The sequence below is a fragment of the Eurosta solidaginis genome, chromosome 5, assembly GCF_040869045.1.
Source record: "Eurosta solidaginis isolate ZX-2024a chromosome 5, ASM4086904v1, whole genome shotgun sequence".
NCBI classification, from domain to species: Eukaryota; Metazoa; Arthropoda; class Insecta; order Diptera; family Tephritidae; genus Eurosta; species Eurosta solidaginis.
In genome coordinates this window covers 47,660,365-47,677,946 of record NC_090323.1, presented here as the reverse complement: position 1 = coordinate 47,677,946, position 17,582 = coordinate 47,660,365, and the positions used below count along the sequence as shown (strand labels likewise).

The following is a 17,582-nucleotide window of genomic DNA, read 5'->3' as shown; positions in this document are numbered from 1 at the left end:
TAAAAGCGGCAAAAGCGGAGTAGTCTGACTTGAGTTTGATTTAAACACGATAACAGTTGTTGGCGGCCACCGTGGTGTGATGGTAGCGTGCTCCGCCTATCACACCGTATGCCCTGGGTTCGCACCCCGGGCAAGGCAACATCAAAATTTTAGAAATAAGGTTTTTCAATTAGAAGAAAATTTTTCTAAGCGGGGTCGCCCCTCGGCAGTGTTTGGCAAGCGCTCCGGGTGTATTTCTGCCATGAAAAGCTCTCAGTGAAAACTCATCTGCCTTGCAGATGCCGTTCGGAGTCGGCATAAAACATGTAGGTCGCGTCCGGCCAATTTGTAGGGAAAATCAAGAGGAGCACGACGCAAATTGGAAGAGAAGCTCGGCCTTAGATCTCTTCGGAGGTTATCGCGCCTTACATTTATTTATTTTTTTTAACAGTTGTGAAGTATAAGTGTTATTCAAAGTAGTCTAATAAAGACCGTTTGCATTATTAAATATTTGATTTATTTATTCGACAATTTAGCGATACGAATGTAAGAAGCAAGTTGGAAATAAGCGGAGTTACAGTAAATTCGTTACAATTGGTGTCAGAAGAGGAATTGTTGAATAAATTCCACAGGACAACAAGGACATGGCAAAGTTCAGTGAATTGAAGATCCAGCAACTGAAGAAGGAGTTGGAGAGCCGTGGATTGAATACAACCGGCATTACACTCGAACTTCAGGCACGACTACTAGAGGCAATGGAATTAGAAGGAATTGACGTGGAAGAGTATGACTTTCATCTTGAAGGCGAGGAAACAACAAAAATGGAAGAGACAGTTACGCAGACAGTTACGAGCACAGACCTGAACATGATTTTGGCTGCAATATCTGCTCAAACATCGACAGTGGCTTCTCAACTGGAATCGCAAAGGACAGATATAACATCTCAACTGGCATCTCAACTAGAAGAACAGAAAACGTATATGTCATCTCAACTAGAAGAACAGAAAACGTATTTGTCATCACAGATGGAATCCCAGATGGAATCCCAATGGAAACACAACTGAAAGAACAAGAGGCACGCATAACAGTACAACTCGAAGCGCAGGAGGCGCGTATATCATCAAAACTCGAAGCGCGTATGGACGAGAAAATAACGCAGTTTGAGGAAAAAATCGAAGCCGAGGTGGATGCTTTGAGAGGTCGTATACAGGAGTTGCAATCACATCGCCCAGCTATTTCAGCAAGCAATCCAAAGGTAAAAACACCGTCCTTTGACGGTTCTGTTCCTTTCCAGGTCTTTAAGCTTCAGTTTGAGAAGACCGCAGCAGAGAACAACTGGAATGCCGAAGATAAAGTTGCAGCATTGTTCGTGGCTTTAAAAGGACCAGCTGCTGAGATCCTACAGACCATCCCAGAGTACGAACGTAACAGTTACGAAGCATTGATGGCTGCTGTAGAACGAAGATACGGAAGCGAACACAGAAAACAGATCTACCAAATAGAATTGCAAAACCGCTACTAAAAAGCTAACGATACTTTGCAGGAGTTTGCTTCGGACATTGAAAGATTGGCTCATCTTGCAAATGCGGATGCACCCGTGGAATACACGGAAAGAGTGAAGATTCAGAGCTTTATAAATGGCATACGGGACGTCGAAACGAAGCGAGCCACATACGCGAACCCAAAGCAAACATTTTCTGAAACGGTATCCCATGCATTGACTCAGGAAACGGCGTCACTATTGAGTAAACCAGCATACAAAGCTCATCGTGTGGAAGTGGAAAGGCCAGAGTGGGTAGATACAATTTTGGAAGCTCTGAAGGGATCACAACAGAAAAATGCCGGAGTTATGAAATGTTTCAAGTGCGGTAACCCAGGTCACATTTCACGTAATTGTAGTAGCAATTCCAATAGTTCCAACAATGTGGGTGGCCGTAAACGCAGAGCTGAAGGAGATGAGCAAATCTCTAAGTCCACTCAATCGTTAAACTAAAGCAAGTCAGCCGCAAGGGGCGACAGCTGGCTCCCCCAATTGAATGCCCCATAATCTCTATCTCGAAAATCGGAAGAAGGTCAAATAATCTTATTGTAGGAGCACATGTGGATGGAAAGGAACGTTTACTGACTGTAGATACGGGTGCATCTCATTCCATTATTCGAGCTGATTTATTCAACAAGAAGATAAGACCATTGCATGGAGCAAGATTGCGTACAGCCACTGGAGAAGACACCACGGTCCTAGGAGAAGTAGTATATGAAGTCGCAATTGGGAACGTCACGGTAGTATACAATTTTATAGTGGCGGAGATTGTTGATGAAATCATAATCGGAGTGGACTTCTTAATCGACCAAGGCATCAAGATCGATATGCAAAGCAAGATGATGCGATATAAGAACATGGATGTGCCACTTAATTTCGGCTACGAGAGAGGCTACAGCAGTAAACGAGTGATGGTGGAAGAGAAACAGCAAATACCACCAAAATCAGAAGCAGTCATCTGGGCAAATGTTGATGGAGATTGTGGGACAAACAAATTGTGGGTTGTCGAAGCAGCAAACAAATCAACACCGAATGTTCTTGTAGGGAAAACCCTGGCTAGGACAAAACAAGATGGACGTATTCCGATAAGAGTACTCAATGAGTTCAATTCACCAATCAAACTTACCAAAGGAGCTATATTGGGAAGATGTCAAGAGGCTTATGTAATTATTAACTGTGAACAGCTCCAGGAGCACGTTCCAACCAGCAACAATGATCTTTCAAATGACATCATGGCATGGACGGAGGGGCTAGAGGAAGATTATCAGAGTAAAGCAAAACAACTGCTCCTAAACTACGCGAATATATTTGACCAGGATGGCTCCAAACCAGGCCGCACCAAAGTTGTGAAACATCAAATTGACACTGGAGATGCGAGGCCGATCCGTCAAGCTCCTCGTAGTGTTCCACTTGCGAAGCGGGAAGTTTTAAGTCAAATCGTGCAAGAAATGAGCGACAGCGGCGTCATCGAACCATCAGCTAGTCCATGGAGGTCACCCGTGATACTTGTGAAGAAGAAGGATGGAAAAATGGGGTTTTGCGTGGACTACCGCAAGTTGAACGACGTTACGAAAAAGGATAGCTACCCATTGCCAAGAATTGACGATACTCTGGACTCCCTATCTGGTACGAAATGGTTTTCCACACTGGATTTGAAAAGCGGCTACCGGCAAGTGGAGGTGAAGGAGGAAGACAAAGAGAAAACAGCCTTCAGTGTTGGTGATGGTCTTTGGCAATTTACAGTGATGCCTTTTGGACTTTGTAATACACCAGCTACTTTCGAGAGACTCATGGATCAGGTATTGAAAGGACTACATTGGAAAACATGCTTGGTGTACCTGGACGACATTATCGTATTGAGCAAGAACTTTGATGAACATCTTAAAAACTTAGAGGAAGTTTTCCAGAGAATAGCTGGCGCTGGTCTGAAACTAAGTCCCAAAAAGTGTTCGTTGTTTAAAAAGGAAGTAAATTATTTGGGTCACAAGGTAACGACAGAGGGCATCTGCACTGCGAATGAAAAAATAGAAGCTGTAAAAGATTGGCCAAGACTACAGAACTTGCATGAATTAAGAAGTTTCCTGGGGCTGTGCACATATTACCTCCGATTTGTACCAAACTTTCCCAGCGTAGCCCATAGCCTTCACGAGCTTATAAGAAAAAATAAAGCTTTTCAGTGGAAAAAGGAGCAAGAAGTGGCTTTCCAAACATTGAAAGAGCGGTTGTGCACTGCCCCAATGTTGGCATATCCGATTCCAGGAGCAAAGTTTATTCTAGATACCGATGCGAGTGGATATGCTATAGGAGGCGTTTTATCACAACTGGTCGATGGACAGGAGAAGGTAGTTGCATATTACAGCCGATCAATTGGAAAACCAGAGAGGAACTATTGCGTTACACGGAGAGAGCTATTAGCATTGGTAGAGTGCATTAAACATTTTCATAAATACCTCTACGGTCAGCGATTCCGCGCCAGGACAGATCACGCAGCGTTGAAATGGCTCCTGCAGTTCCGTAACCCAGAAGGCCAATTGGCACGGTGGATCGAGCGACTACAAAGCTATGACTTTTCCATTGAGCATCGAAAAGGTAGTACCCATGGAAATGCTGATGCAATGTCACGAAGACCATGTAGTTTGGAATGTAAACACTGCTCAAAAGCTGAGGCTAAGGAAGACATTATAGATGTTCGGCTTATGACTATGACGTGTTCGGATGACTGGGACATGGAACAACTAAGGAAGTGTCAGCTAGAAGATTCAGATCTGTCCCATGTTATGCACGGGCTCGAACGAAATGAGAGACCGAATAAAGAGATGTCAGCAAAAAGTCCTATTGTGAAGTCATATAGGGCCCAGTGGAATAGTTTACAATTGATATCCGGTTGCCTGTATCGAATATGGGAGAGTCAGGACGGCCAGTGCAAGAAGAAATTGATAGTTGTTCCCATGAAAAGGATTCCTGACGTTCTCAACGAGCTACATAATGGTCCAAGTGGAGGTCATCTGGGAATCACGAAAACGCTCGAGAAGATTAAACAGAGATTCTATTGGGTTGGCTGCCGTCAGTCGGTCACTGAGTGGATTGCCAACTGCGAGGTTTGCAGCAGAGCCAAAGGGCCCAGAACACGAAGTCATGGCCAGATGAAGCAATATAACTCAGGTGCACCGTTTGAAAGGATTGCTTTAGATGTCGCGGGCCCATTTCCTACTAGCAACAGCGGAAACAAATACGTATTGGTGGTTATGGATTATTTTAGCAAATGGCCAGAGGTATACCCAATCCCAAATCAAGAAGCGGAAACAATTGCAGTCTTGGTTGTAAATAATTGGGTTGCAAGGTATGGTGTACCAATGGAATTACATTCTGACCAAGGCAGGAATTTTGAATCAGCTGTGTTCCAAGAAATGTGTAAAATACTGGGCATTCGAAAAACACGGACAACTGCATTGCATCCTCTGTCCGATGGTATGGTGGAAAGATTCAATAGAACCTTGGAGGAGCACTTGAGGAAAGTAGTCGACAAGTACCATAAAGATTGGGATACGCACATACAATTATTTTTGATGGCTTACCGATCGGCAGTGCATGAGACAACGGGCCAAACCCCCGCAAAAGTAATTTTTGGCAATGACCTTCGACTGCCAGCCGATTTGGAGTTTGGGATTAATGCCGATGCGGAGAGAGATGCCAAGAAATCCACTGATGTCTTGGAAGAAGAGATGAGAGAAATACACGATATTGTAAGACAACGAACAAAGGTTATGAGTGACAAGATGAAAGCCAGATACGATAAGGCAATTAATTCGGAAGGTTTTCTGGAAGGCGATTTTGTGCTGTTATATAACCCACAACGGAAGAAAGGTTTGTCCCCGAAATTGTAGTGTAATTGGGAAGGCCCATACAAAATTTTAAAGCGAATCAACGATGTAGTTTACCGCATACAAACCATCGGCAAACCACGAACCAAAATGAAAGTGGTTCATTTGGAGAGACTAGCAGCGTTTAGATCAGGAGATTTGTCTGATCGGGACGATCCGACTTAGGTGGAGGGCAGTGTCACGAATATTAGAATCACTAAGTGATACTCACATCACATCGCTAGGGTGATTTAGGTATACATATATATAGCTCAATTACTAGGGTAAACAAGTAGAACATTCTATAAGGAGAAACATCTGGAATATCCCAACGAAGCAGAAAAGAGTATAAAAGCGGCAAAAGCGGAGTAGTCTGACTTGAGTTTGATTTAAACACGATAACAGTTGTGAAGTATAAGTGTTATTCAAAGTAGTCTAATAAAGACCGTTTGCATTATTAAATATTTGATTTATTTATTCGACAATTTAGCGATACGAATGTAAGAAGCAAGTTGGAAATAAGCGGAGTTACAGTAAATTCGTTACAATTGGAGTTACAGTAAATTCGTTACAATAGTATATAAAAAAATGAATTATTAATTCATCGGTTTAAACAATTTTTGAAACTTGTTTGAACCAAGCTGGAAGACTCTCAATTTACAACTTTGGTTTAAACTTTAACATTAAGTAAAATCTTAAAACTGTTTTAAAATAAAGCCAAAAGTGATTTAGAGCACTTAGACTTGAAAAAAATCTTTGTTTAAGATTTAACCCAAATTTTGCACACTCATTTTCAGGACATTTCGGGGTGACTTCAGAATCATTTCAAGACTATAGTGGAAAAAATTCGGAACAATTTCAGGATCGCTTCCCAGTTATTTGAGGTATCCCTTCGAGACAATTCATTCATGATCATTTCCAGATTATTTCCAAGCCATTTTGAGACATTTCAAAACTATTTCGGGACCAATTCGAAACAATTTCAGGATCACTTCGAGACTGTCTCGGGATAATTTGAAGAATTAGTCTCAAAAGTGTCTATGCCTCTTAAAAATTGTATTGAGGTCCGTCAAACTGGAAATAGGTAAAAATAAAAAAAAATGTAAGGCGCGATAACCTCCGCAGAGATCTAAGGCCGAGCGTCTCTTCCAATTTGCGCCGTGCTCCTCTTAATTTTCCCTATAAATTGGCCGGACGGGACCTACATGTTTTATGCTGACTCCGAACGGCATCTGCAAGGCATATGAGTTTTCACTGAGGGCTTTTCATGGCATAAATACACTCGGAGCGCTTGCCAAACACTGCCGAGGGGTGAACCCGCTTAGAAAAATTGTCTTCTAATTGAAAAACCTTATTTCTAAAATTTTGATGTTGCTTTGCCCGGGGTGTGAACCCAGGGCATACGGTGTGGTAGGCGGAGCACGCTACCATCACACCACGCCGCCGCCATGGAAATAGTTGGTTAGCTCCATATTCGTTGAAATACACGAGGTGACCTATAGCTGACAAAATGTCCCACTGATAAATCGGACAGGATTTTTGAAGACAAAGACCGCTCCTAAAATATGTATTTTCACAGAACTGTTCCTAAAGACGTTTATGTTCGGGAAGACTTTTTGTTCGGTTTAACCTAGATCAACGGAGTTACAGTCTACTAAAGTAAAATGATTCCAACGATGTCACGTTGGATCTCTGTTAGTCCATTCTTTTTTGCTTATCTGACCTTTAAACAGTTATTTTGAGCTTAGCACCAAATCGGCGTGAAACTATTTGGCGGGGGCACATATCTGTCGAAAAAGGCGACTGAAGTTCTAGGTACTCAGTCCGAAGTGCGGTATTGAGGATATTTTTCAGACTATTCGAGTGCTTGTGGTTATGCTCTGGCTAAAGCGAACACTAAACAAAGTATGCTCCACAGTCTTATTAGACATGGCGCATAATTGAAAAGGGCTCCTTGATCTGATATAATCTTCATAAATTAATGTTATGATACGCTTTTAAAAGCCTACTAATGTTGTTGTTGTTGTTTTTGTAGCGATAAGGTTACTCCCCGAAGGCTTTGGGGAGTGTTATCGATGTGACGGTCCTTTGCCGGATACAGATCCGGTACGCTCCCGTAACACAGCACCATTATGGTGCTAGCCCGACCATCTCGGGAACGATTTATATGGCCACATTAAACCTTCAGGCCATCCCTCCCTCCCCACCCCCAAGTTCCATGGGGAGCTTGGGGTCACCAGAGCCTCGTCTGATAGTGAAACAGGATAGGTGAGGTTGACAATTGGGTTTGGAGAAGCTATATATTGCGCTGGCAACATTAAAGGGTTGCGCTATACAGCCCATTGATTCTGGTATTTTAGTCACCTCTTACGACAGGCATACCTACCGCGGGTATATTCTGACCCCCTAACTACTGATGTTCTCTTATCATGCCATATTGTATTCTCCCAACTTGGCCTTTAACTGTCACAGACTTGTAATTAGTTTCCAGGGTGTCTCTTTTTTTTCGCTCATCTTCCCTGAGATTACTTTTTGTATTGAGGTCCGATATTCTTTGTAATAGCTCAAATTCATGCCAGAAAAGTCATTATAATTATCAACTATTTGGGCTTTCCAGCGATTTTGGCCGTTGTGTGGTAAGTCGCGGCAACTATTCCAATTTCAGGTTATTTGACGATAACGAAGTTCTCCTCACCTGCACTTTCCACCCAAGTGGAGGTTCCCCCTTCATCTGCTGCCAAAGGTGGGAGTCGGCATTAGACATCTACTTAGGTCAGATAAGCCACTGGAGATTTGTGCTCATCAGTTTACCAAACCATGAGGAATTTATAATTTTGATTTGACATCCCTCTACGACTTTTTCCTAAGTCGCAATCATACTAACCTTATCATCACTTCACTATCCGATATCACGCTAACTGCAATATTCTCCGGTGGCCCCGGCAGCTTCTCTCTATTCATTTCAAAGCAGCCCACAATGGTGCGCGCATATTGCAAACTGCATACTTCTTTCGAACGCACAGCATCGCCACGACACCAATTCAAACACTTCCTTGGCACATTGGCATCAGCACAACAACTACGATGATCCGAACCGTCCGCAGCACATTTCATCAACTTATCAAAGTCTACAATACATTCGGGTCGATCAGCAATAGCCTCAAAATCAACATAATAACTACAAGCGGCACTGCAAGCCAACGAAACATTCATTTTACGACAACATTCCGATACATTACGTCCCAGCGCCGGCGTATTGCGTACGCGCACCGACACCGGCCGTGTTGCCGAACCAAAAGCATTCTCAGCATGACAGAAATAATCACCAACATCTGTCGCTTGCATTTTATTGATGCGCAATGACATTGTATATAACGTCGATTGTGACTCATTCATTTTAGTAGAGATATCATAACGACCACCCTGTATAACAGGCATACCACCATCATGGTCACGCCAGAATATTGTTTTTGGTGTAGGTTTTGCGTCAACCGTGCAGCGTAGTTCAACTTCATCGCCCACGGACGCGACTGTGATGCCAGAGGCTGTAATTTTTGGAGCATCTAAAGTGAGACCAAAAAAGAGTTAGAAACATGAGTGAGTAAGAGGTAGAAGAGTATATATTGCTTACAGCATATATTGACACGCCTTGTGGCCTGCATCGGCACACCATAGCCATTATCCGCATAACACGAAATATGCTCCATATCAGCGCTAACATTATGTATTACGGTAACCATATGTCTGGATGTATCCTGTCGAACTAAATGACCACCAACGTAAAGCGATATTGTTGGCGCAGGATTACCCAATGCTAAGCAGAGTATGGTCATTGAGCCGCCTTCAGGTATATTGTCTGCTGGATGTACTGTGGGAGGCTGTGAAAAGAAGAAGAAATTAATTAGTTTATATTAGGAAATTACTTTAGTCCTTCACTTACATCAACAAAAGCAGGCAATGCTGGATCAGTCCACGCCACCAACGTCTCGGAGGGCAAAGATGTAGCATGTTCGCCCATTGCTTCAATATAGAGTATGTGCTGAGAACTTGGTTTGAGATTGCTCATACGAAGCCATGCTACTCTGGTGTCGATTGTGTTGAACTTTTCCGATTTCATGGGTTTGTGATATACTCTAAGTGGAAGGAAGAAGACTCCTTATATATTAAGAGGTTTTGCAAAGTGCTACTACATGTGAACTAGTGGCCGCCATATTATTCATCGGATGCATAGTAGCAGTTTGATCAATCAATGGCAGCGACTATTTTAGAACCATTTTCGACTGAACTAGTAAGGAGGGGTAAATCTCATTTCGTAGGATATCACCAATTAAAAGTGTCAGTTAAAATTACTGCTAAGGGACGGGATTGTGCGAATAATGCCTAACATTGGTGGTCCGAGCGAAGCTACACGTCAGCTATTGTCCACAGTAGCCAGCTCAATAATACTATACGCAGCACCAGTGTGGTATGGATCTAAACGGACGCATAAAAAAGATATAATAGCAGCGTACCGACTTGCTGCTTTAAGAATAGCAAGTCCTTATCGGACGGTGTCCGACGACACGATCCTGGTTCTAACCCGGAAAATCCCAGTGGGCTTACTGGCGAGCGAAATGACCGATCTGTATAACATTAATATCGACCGACCTTCTGAAGAAGCCAAGAAAAGAGCTAGGACACAAACAATAGTTAAGTGGCAAGAACGGTGGGAGGCCTCGAGTAAACGGCGATGGACCTTCACGCTAGTTTGGAACGTAGCTCAATGGAATGAGCGGAAGCACGACGAAGTGAACTACAATCTCACGCAGATAATGAGTGGGCAATGCGGTTTCAAAGAGTATTTATGGAAGCGTAGGATAGAGCAAGATCCTCTTTGCCCAATGTGTACCACGGAGTTAGAAAACGCAGAACACGTCATGTCCCACTGCCCCCGTTTCCACGAGGAAAGACTCGTCTTGCATAGAGTCTTTGGGGAGGAACCTACCACGAGAAATTTAGTATCACAAATGTGCAACAGGAAAGAGTGCTGGACTGCAGTGAGAAAAATGGCATTTATAGTAATGACACGCCTGATTGATGCTGCGAGGGAGCGCAGAGAAATGCGCATGCGAAGCAGTGGTGATTAAATCGACACTCAGAGCAAATAGCGGGAACCTAGACGCAGGGACAACAGTAGGCTCTTAAAATATGAGAAATATGGAACGCCACACTGAAGTAATGCGGAAGTGGTACCGGGGTGGGTGACGGTTCCAAAACGGGGCTGTTTTTACTCTACGGACACACGGTTGCTGCGACGGCAGCAATTATGGTGCATTAGGCATTTTTCAGCCCCCCCCCCCCGCAAAAAAAGGGTCGGAATAAGAACTAGTACCTAGTTAATGAGATAGTTACACGCTAGTTCGGAGGTAGTGCAATTCGTTGTTGGGTAGTAGTCCATAGACCGAAGTGGCTTGGATTATCCCGAGACTTCCAGCTCCCTCACAGACTACTTGGTCGTTGTAGTGTTTTCCAGGCAGAAGTATCATTTATCATAGATTCCGCGGTTTGGATATTAAAACATATTATAGGCTAGGAAATCTTAATTTTTAGCGACAGCCAATCGGCTTTCAAAACCCTTGGCTCTTACTCATTTAATTTTGAACTAGCAATAAACTGTCAACGATCTCTAAGGGAAATGGCTCAACCGTGCCATGTACACCACATATATGGGTGCCGGAATACAGGGATATTAAGGGAAACTTAATTCGGAACGAGCTTGCTAGGCAGGGCACCACCAAACGTATTCTTCCTGATAAGCTTAGGTATACCCTTTGCCACATGAAACCTATGCCACCCAACTTTAGATTGCTACATACTCCAGTGTGTCGGACGTCTTAGCATATCTGACCAAAATTGGATCTTCAGAGAGCGAGTCACGTTTACACCCAAAGTGGGGAACAACTTTTCTTGTGTGTCATAAAAGCCCTCCTGCCACTGGCCTCTGCACGACCCCGCGGCAGACACATCAGACTACCTTATGAGACGGGGAGTATTATCGGAAGTACTTATCTGTTCACAAGAACAACATGCTGTCAACCAACATGAGTTCACAATAACCCTTACAAGTCGCTTCCTTCAGTTGATGTTACACCCCTGTTTTCTTTCTAGTAATTCTGCTATTCAATATACCAGAACAAAATGAGCCGAACTATAATTAATGATGGCTGGAGCTATCCCTGTCTCCGACTACGGGATTGAACACATGGAGTGAAGGCCTCTATTTTGCCTCTTACGGTCTTCCGTTGCATATCATATTATACCAGGGACAAGTTATTAGATAAGATCGGAGCGACGCTCCTTCATAGCGTCGATTACTCCTGTAGTTTTTCGCTAGCTCGTTACAGTTGAACTGCACTATTTTTAAATGCGGAAGATGTCACTCTGGGATGTCACTTTGGGAGTCAGGCACTGGGACAGGCAAACTAAATCTTGGATATCTTAAGGTTCACATTGATGATTTTACTCTTATTGTAGATTCATTTACCTGTAGGTGATCTTCTCATGTGGATGTGAGAACTCTGGTGGCTGCCATGTTAACTGCATCCAAGTTGCGCTATGTGATGTTATCGTTATGGAGTGTGGTGGGGAAGGTGCACCGTATGTGTTGTTATTGAATTTGCCTACAAATTAAGTAAGAAGAGTCAGTATGACGTCTCAGTCTACTTAAAATTATTCAAATTGTAGTTTTGTACCTAACCTTTACTTCTGCTACGGAATGCTAATTTCAACTAAATAGGGGCCCCGATACGTCATTAAGGTAGTGCAACAGAGTTCATTCATTGAAATGGTAATACAGAGTTTCATACTTACCTTACAGTTCTACATTCTCTAGTACTTATCTATATAGGAGGTGAAAAATTGGTTCTTGCAGCGAACGGGGGGCAAGACGAATGCTTTGCCGTGATTATAGAACAGATATCTGCGGCAATTTTACAAAACAACTTATCTCTTATAAATCCGTTGCAGGTTCTCTAATATTATTTATTCATAACCCTAGCTCTAAAGGGCTACTACAAAATATATTGTGGCGAATATTAGCTCACTATGCTGTTATTAAATAATCACAACAACAAAAACAGCAAATAGCCACTCTTATATACAAGGCAACGGAGGATATTCCATACACATAACCAGCAGCTTGAAGCCGAGAGATTATTTCACATACACATATGTGGCTGGCACCTAAGAGCAGCAGTTGTTACTCACACATACACACGCATATGGCTAGAAGAAAAGCATAAACTACAGATATGCTTGTATATTGCTAAATAACAAAGCCCGACATACAACTGTTCCAGAAGGCATGTTCGTGAAACGACTAGACCTTAGGAAAAATAGGGGAACGAGGTAACCGAAAGTATAATTAAGTTTAATTGTTATTGTGAAATACTACTCCCATAGTAGTTAAATAAATACTTTTTGCAATACTGAATATTGGAGTTATTTATTCGACAGTTCAGCGATTAGAACGTACGAAGAAGGTGCAAAATAATCGGAATCCCCCAAAATTCGTTCCAATATGAAGTCACAAGGATGACATGCTGATTTCGTTTTAGTTTGAAGTAAATTTCTCACCATTATCTCGATACAGGTTATTTTTTTCAACAAGATTTAAACTTGGAAACGCCAGGTCTTCGTTTACCTAGAAAAGGCATTGCCCAGTTAGATATACCACGGAGGATCAGTCTTTCCAAAAACTGCAACTTTGGACTGGATAAATAATAGAAATTAAAAGTGAACAAAAGTTGCTCTCATTTCAGTACTTTTTCCTAAATCAATTTGAAAGCATTTTGGAATAATTTTATGACAACCAATTCATAGTTTCTGGACTATCTCCGGAACGTGCCAGGATTGTATGTTTGATCAATGAATGATCTCCTGTTCATTTATGGACTATTCGGGTTTTAGTCAAGTTATTTCAGTATAGATTTCAGCATATCGATAGCATGATTTCAGAACTGCCTTGGTTGGGGGGGGGATCACTTAGTTATTGCTTGAGAGATTATTGTGTTCGTACCATTTCGGGATTCTTTTGGGATGACTTTCAAATATTTCGAAACTACCTCCGTAACATATCCAGATTATTTTTGGAACTGTTTCGAAATTGTTTCGGGACTGTTTTCAGGATCATTTTATGGTTATTTGCGGATCATTTCAGGTCTATCTATTATTGTTTACGGATTATTTCAAAACTATATTCGAAATGGTATAACTATGGGATAATTTCGGGATTATTTCGGTATTGTTTTTGCTATATTGATTGTATTTGCTACATCAGCAATTTTTCCATACTTTTTTCCGAACATTTCAAAACTATTTCGATATTATTTCAGTATTATTTAATGGTTCTTTTTTCATCATTTCAGGCTATCTCTCAAACAATTCGAGATCATTTTCGGAGCAGTACAAAAATATTTTGGCATAATTTAGGAGCTATTTTCGGGATTATCATGGATCAATTGGGAAATTATTTTACGATAATTTCGGTATTGCATTACGATCATTATGGTATTATTTTCGGATGATATCACAACTATTTCAAGCCCAGTTCGAGATTGTGTTGAAGATCATTTTGGGACTGTTTGCTTTTTCGAACATTTCAGAACTGTTTCGAGATTATTTCAGGCTTATTTAATGGTTCTTTTTCATCATTTTAAGCTATCTCAGAAACATTTCGATATAATTTTCGTAGCAGTAGGAAAATATTTTGGCATAATTTATGGAATATTTTCAGGAATATCATGGGACATTTGGGAAATTATTTCAAGATAATTTCGGTATTACAGTACGATCATTTCCGTATTATTTTCAGATCGTATCAGAACTATTTCAACTCAGTTCGAGATTATGTTGAAGATCATTTTAGGATTGTTTGATTTTTCAATCATTTCGGGACTATTGCTATACTATCTCTAGATGATTTTGAAACTATTTTTAGGATCAACTTTGTAAGAAAATCAACCTATGATGGCAGACGTTGCACTATTTAATTAAGTTGTGCTATAAATACTCGAAGCATCACATCTCTAATTCATATATATCTACATATGTACTAATATTAGTGCTCAAGTATTTTTACTCACCATTCTTATCATCGGTCGTATTGATTAGCAACATCGATGATGGCAATGCTGTGCCATAACGTCCACGCGTTACCACCGTAATGCGATATAAAGCGTTCGGCTCCAAATTTGTCAACATAATGCTGGTCTCGTTTGTTGTTAATTCCTGTAAAGGTCATCACCAAATATGAATATTCAACGCAAAACGTATTATTTGCAAGACGATCAGCATTGGCGGGTTTTAAGGTTTATAGTTTTTGTTGAAGCAGTTGGATGGCGGTTGATGGTAAGAAGCATATTTTACATAGTTGGCAAAGTATTCGTAACAGCAGACCAAAACCAGTAGCAGCAACAGCGACAACGAAGGAAATCAATTCAAAACATGCAATTGAAATTTAAAATAACAATCGTAATTTTTGAGAATTAACAGCATAGTATAAATAAATTCAACTTGTATATATTTCTAGTAGGGGATTTCACACTTGTGAAACGAGATACCTACTTTTAGTTGCGCAATTTATATCTTATCCAACCCAATTGTCAATCTCACCAGACCATCGCGAATCGTATTTCTTTAGCATCCAAGGCTTTGGCGACACCAAGTTCCTTATCGAACAACGGTGTGGGTGCTAGGTGGGCGGGCTTATACTTAATGGTGCATGTTACCGAATCTGGATCTATATCCGGCAAAGGACCATCAACATCGACAACACTACCCAAAACATTGTTGGAGTTTCTTTATCGCTACAACAGCAACCACAACAACAATTTGGAATGGGACCCATCAAGTATTGAATTTCAGAACAATCTTCCTCCTCCCTATCGCAGAACTTGTTTCATACCTGCACAAAATGAGCCATTTTAGCTGGATTTTTTAAACAAATTTCGAGATCAGGCGCTCTTTAACATAATTCTGAGGTAGTTAAGGTTAAAGTAAATTAACATTACTTTTAAATATTCAATAGGTGTTCTTCTAATACATTTTGAAATTGAGGGTTTCTTCAGTTTCATTTTACACTGAGGTTTCTAACTAGGTTTCTAACTATGGGAAGTTATATACTACCGGAACTTAAGTAAGTAGCTGAAGGCTCTGTAAAAGGTATCAGCAGGTTTATTGTCCACACCAATAGGTTTGAACGGAGTTTGGTCATACTTAAACATCAGCAATTGGTGCCAGGAGATATGTGCATCAAAATGAAGTTTGCTAACATAACTTTAGACGGAACGTTAGGTTAGGTTGAGTGGAAGCCATCCTGGTAAGAGAAGCTCACCTGGACAACGGGAAAGTTCATTGCTATATCTTTTAAGATAACTTTAGCAGATCAACTGCCATCCACGAGACCCTATCTATCTATCGAGGAGCAAACCTCAGGTGGTCAGGGGTACTCCGTACTGCCTACAGAGATCTACATTCGGTTCACTTGTACCCATGCGCGCTAGGAGATCCACACTCGAGACTCATATGATCTTAATCTTAAAATAGTACATTTGAACTAAAGGCTTTATAAGCCGCATGCCTATTGGCGTTGATCAAAAGTTCCTGAGTGAAATATGCACCATACAATAAGAAAATGTTAGCAGCTTCTAAATTTCTAAATTTCAAAAATCACCAATTCATCTAAGTATTCTAACGCATCAATATTGGCAATAGCGATTAAACTGTTGCCCCTTTGACGACCTTCTGACTTCAGCCGTCAATCTTTGCTGCAATCATCAATGTAAATATGGTGGTATAATAGGCCATCAAAAACGAAATACACCATCATAAAGCAAGTGACATAACAACGCTGCAACACAAATCAAATTGAGCACAGCTGCTTCTGTGCCATTGACTTATGTAACGACAGCCTTTCAACAAACTACGCCCCTGTGCGCCTACACGCACGCGCACCACTGTCTCTGCAAGTAACAATGCCAATTGTCTGCAAACCAACTGCATATTATGTGTGTATGTGGGTAAATACAAAACAATAGGTTGTAGCCAACATGTTTGACGCCTAGCAGGATTTTTGAGTGACTTTTAAGAAAGGGGATTTGACTGCAAAAAACAAAAAAATGTAGATAGGAAAACGGGAGTTGCAACAGGAATCAAATAATCTATAAAAGAAGGGAAATTCCGTTTTTCATTTGCAAAAATTAAAAGTCATAGAGTCGAACGGACGCCTTACCTCGCGAGTGGAAGTGAAAAATAAAAAATAATTAAATACATTTCTATAGTGAGTGTCCTAAAGTTAAAGTGCCGGAACCACACGACACCCTGTCCATGGCAATCAGCAGAATCATTACCAGCAGCCGATTCAGCACAACCACCGGTAAGTCACATAAAACTACCACCCTTAACTAGCCGATACCCTAACAGGATTACCGCCTTAGGTACCCTTATCGACCTTTGCCCGATGGTAATATGCCCCTTTTTCTTTCCCACCAGAAACCGCGTCTGCCTCCGAGAGGGATTCTACCGCCATCTAGGCGAAACACATCAACTCAACATCAGCAGCATACGACCACATCCAACAAACACCAGCAACCGATAGTAAAACACCCAAAGCGCAAAAGATACAACCACAAACACCACATCAACCCACTTCCATCTAGGCGAAACACACACCAGCCACACATCTACCCGCCAGCCAAAACGCAAAACCTGCAACCACAAATACCATAGAAACCCAACACCTGCGGCATACAAGCACATTAAGCACCAATCACGTTAAACAAAACACCTGCATTCATAACAAATACACGCAAAGGCACACGACATTAATGATAAACCCGGGTAACATCGCTCAACAACCACCTCTCCACACAAGCAAGTACACCACAAAACCACGCAACATTAGCAACAACAGGCAATACCACACACCAACCACCTCTAACACTGCGAGCAATACACATAAATGCTACACATCATCAACAGAAAAAAACCATCACTAAACACTAACAACAGTACATCAACAAACACGGTAAGCACAAACACTACTAAGTATAAGCCGCAAGCAGCCAGAGGTGGATCCACGCCTATTGCGACACTTACCACCAACCTATAAAACCCATCCTATAAGAACGCAAAACGGCGGCACGACACAACACCATCAGGCGACG

At 41.5% G+C, this 17,582-nt stretch overlaps 1 protein-coding gene across 7 annotated transcripts in view; it reads right to left on the bottom strand.

The window, feature by feature from the left end:
• Window positions 1-17,582, bottom strand: part of LOC137251714 (Ig-like and fibronectin type-III domain-containing protein 1) — a 132,539-nt gene that overhangs the window by 3,851 nt on the left and 111,106 nt on the right. For all 7 annotated transcript variants that reach the window (XM_067786499.1, XM_067786506.1, XM_067786503.1 and 4 more), the window contains 5 exons: window positions 14,502-14,646; window positions 11,903-12,038; window positions 9,320-9,512; window positions 9,011-9,257; window positions 8,264-8,942 (listed from right to left, as the gene is read on the bottom strand). In XM_067786499.1, coding sequence (XP_067642600.1) covers window positions 8,264-8,942; window positions 9,011-9,257; window positions 9,320-9,512; window positions 11,903-12,038; window positions 14,502-14,646 — 1,400 coding nt within the window. The remainder of the gene's footprint in view (window positions 1-8,263; window positions 8,943-9,010; window positions 9,258-9,319; window positions 9,513-11,902; window positions 12,039-14,501; window positions 14,647-17,582) is intronic.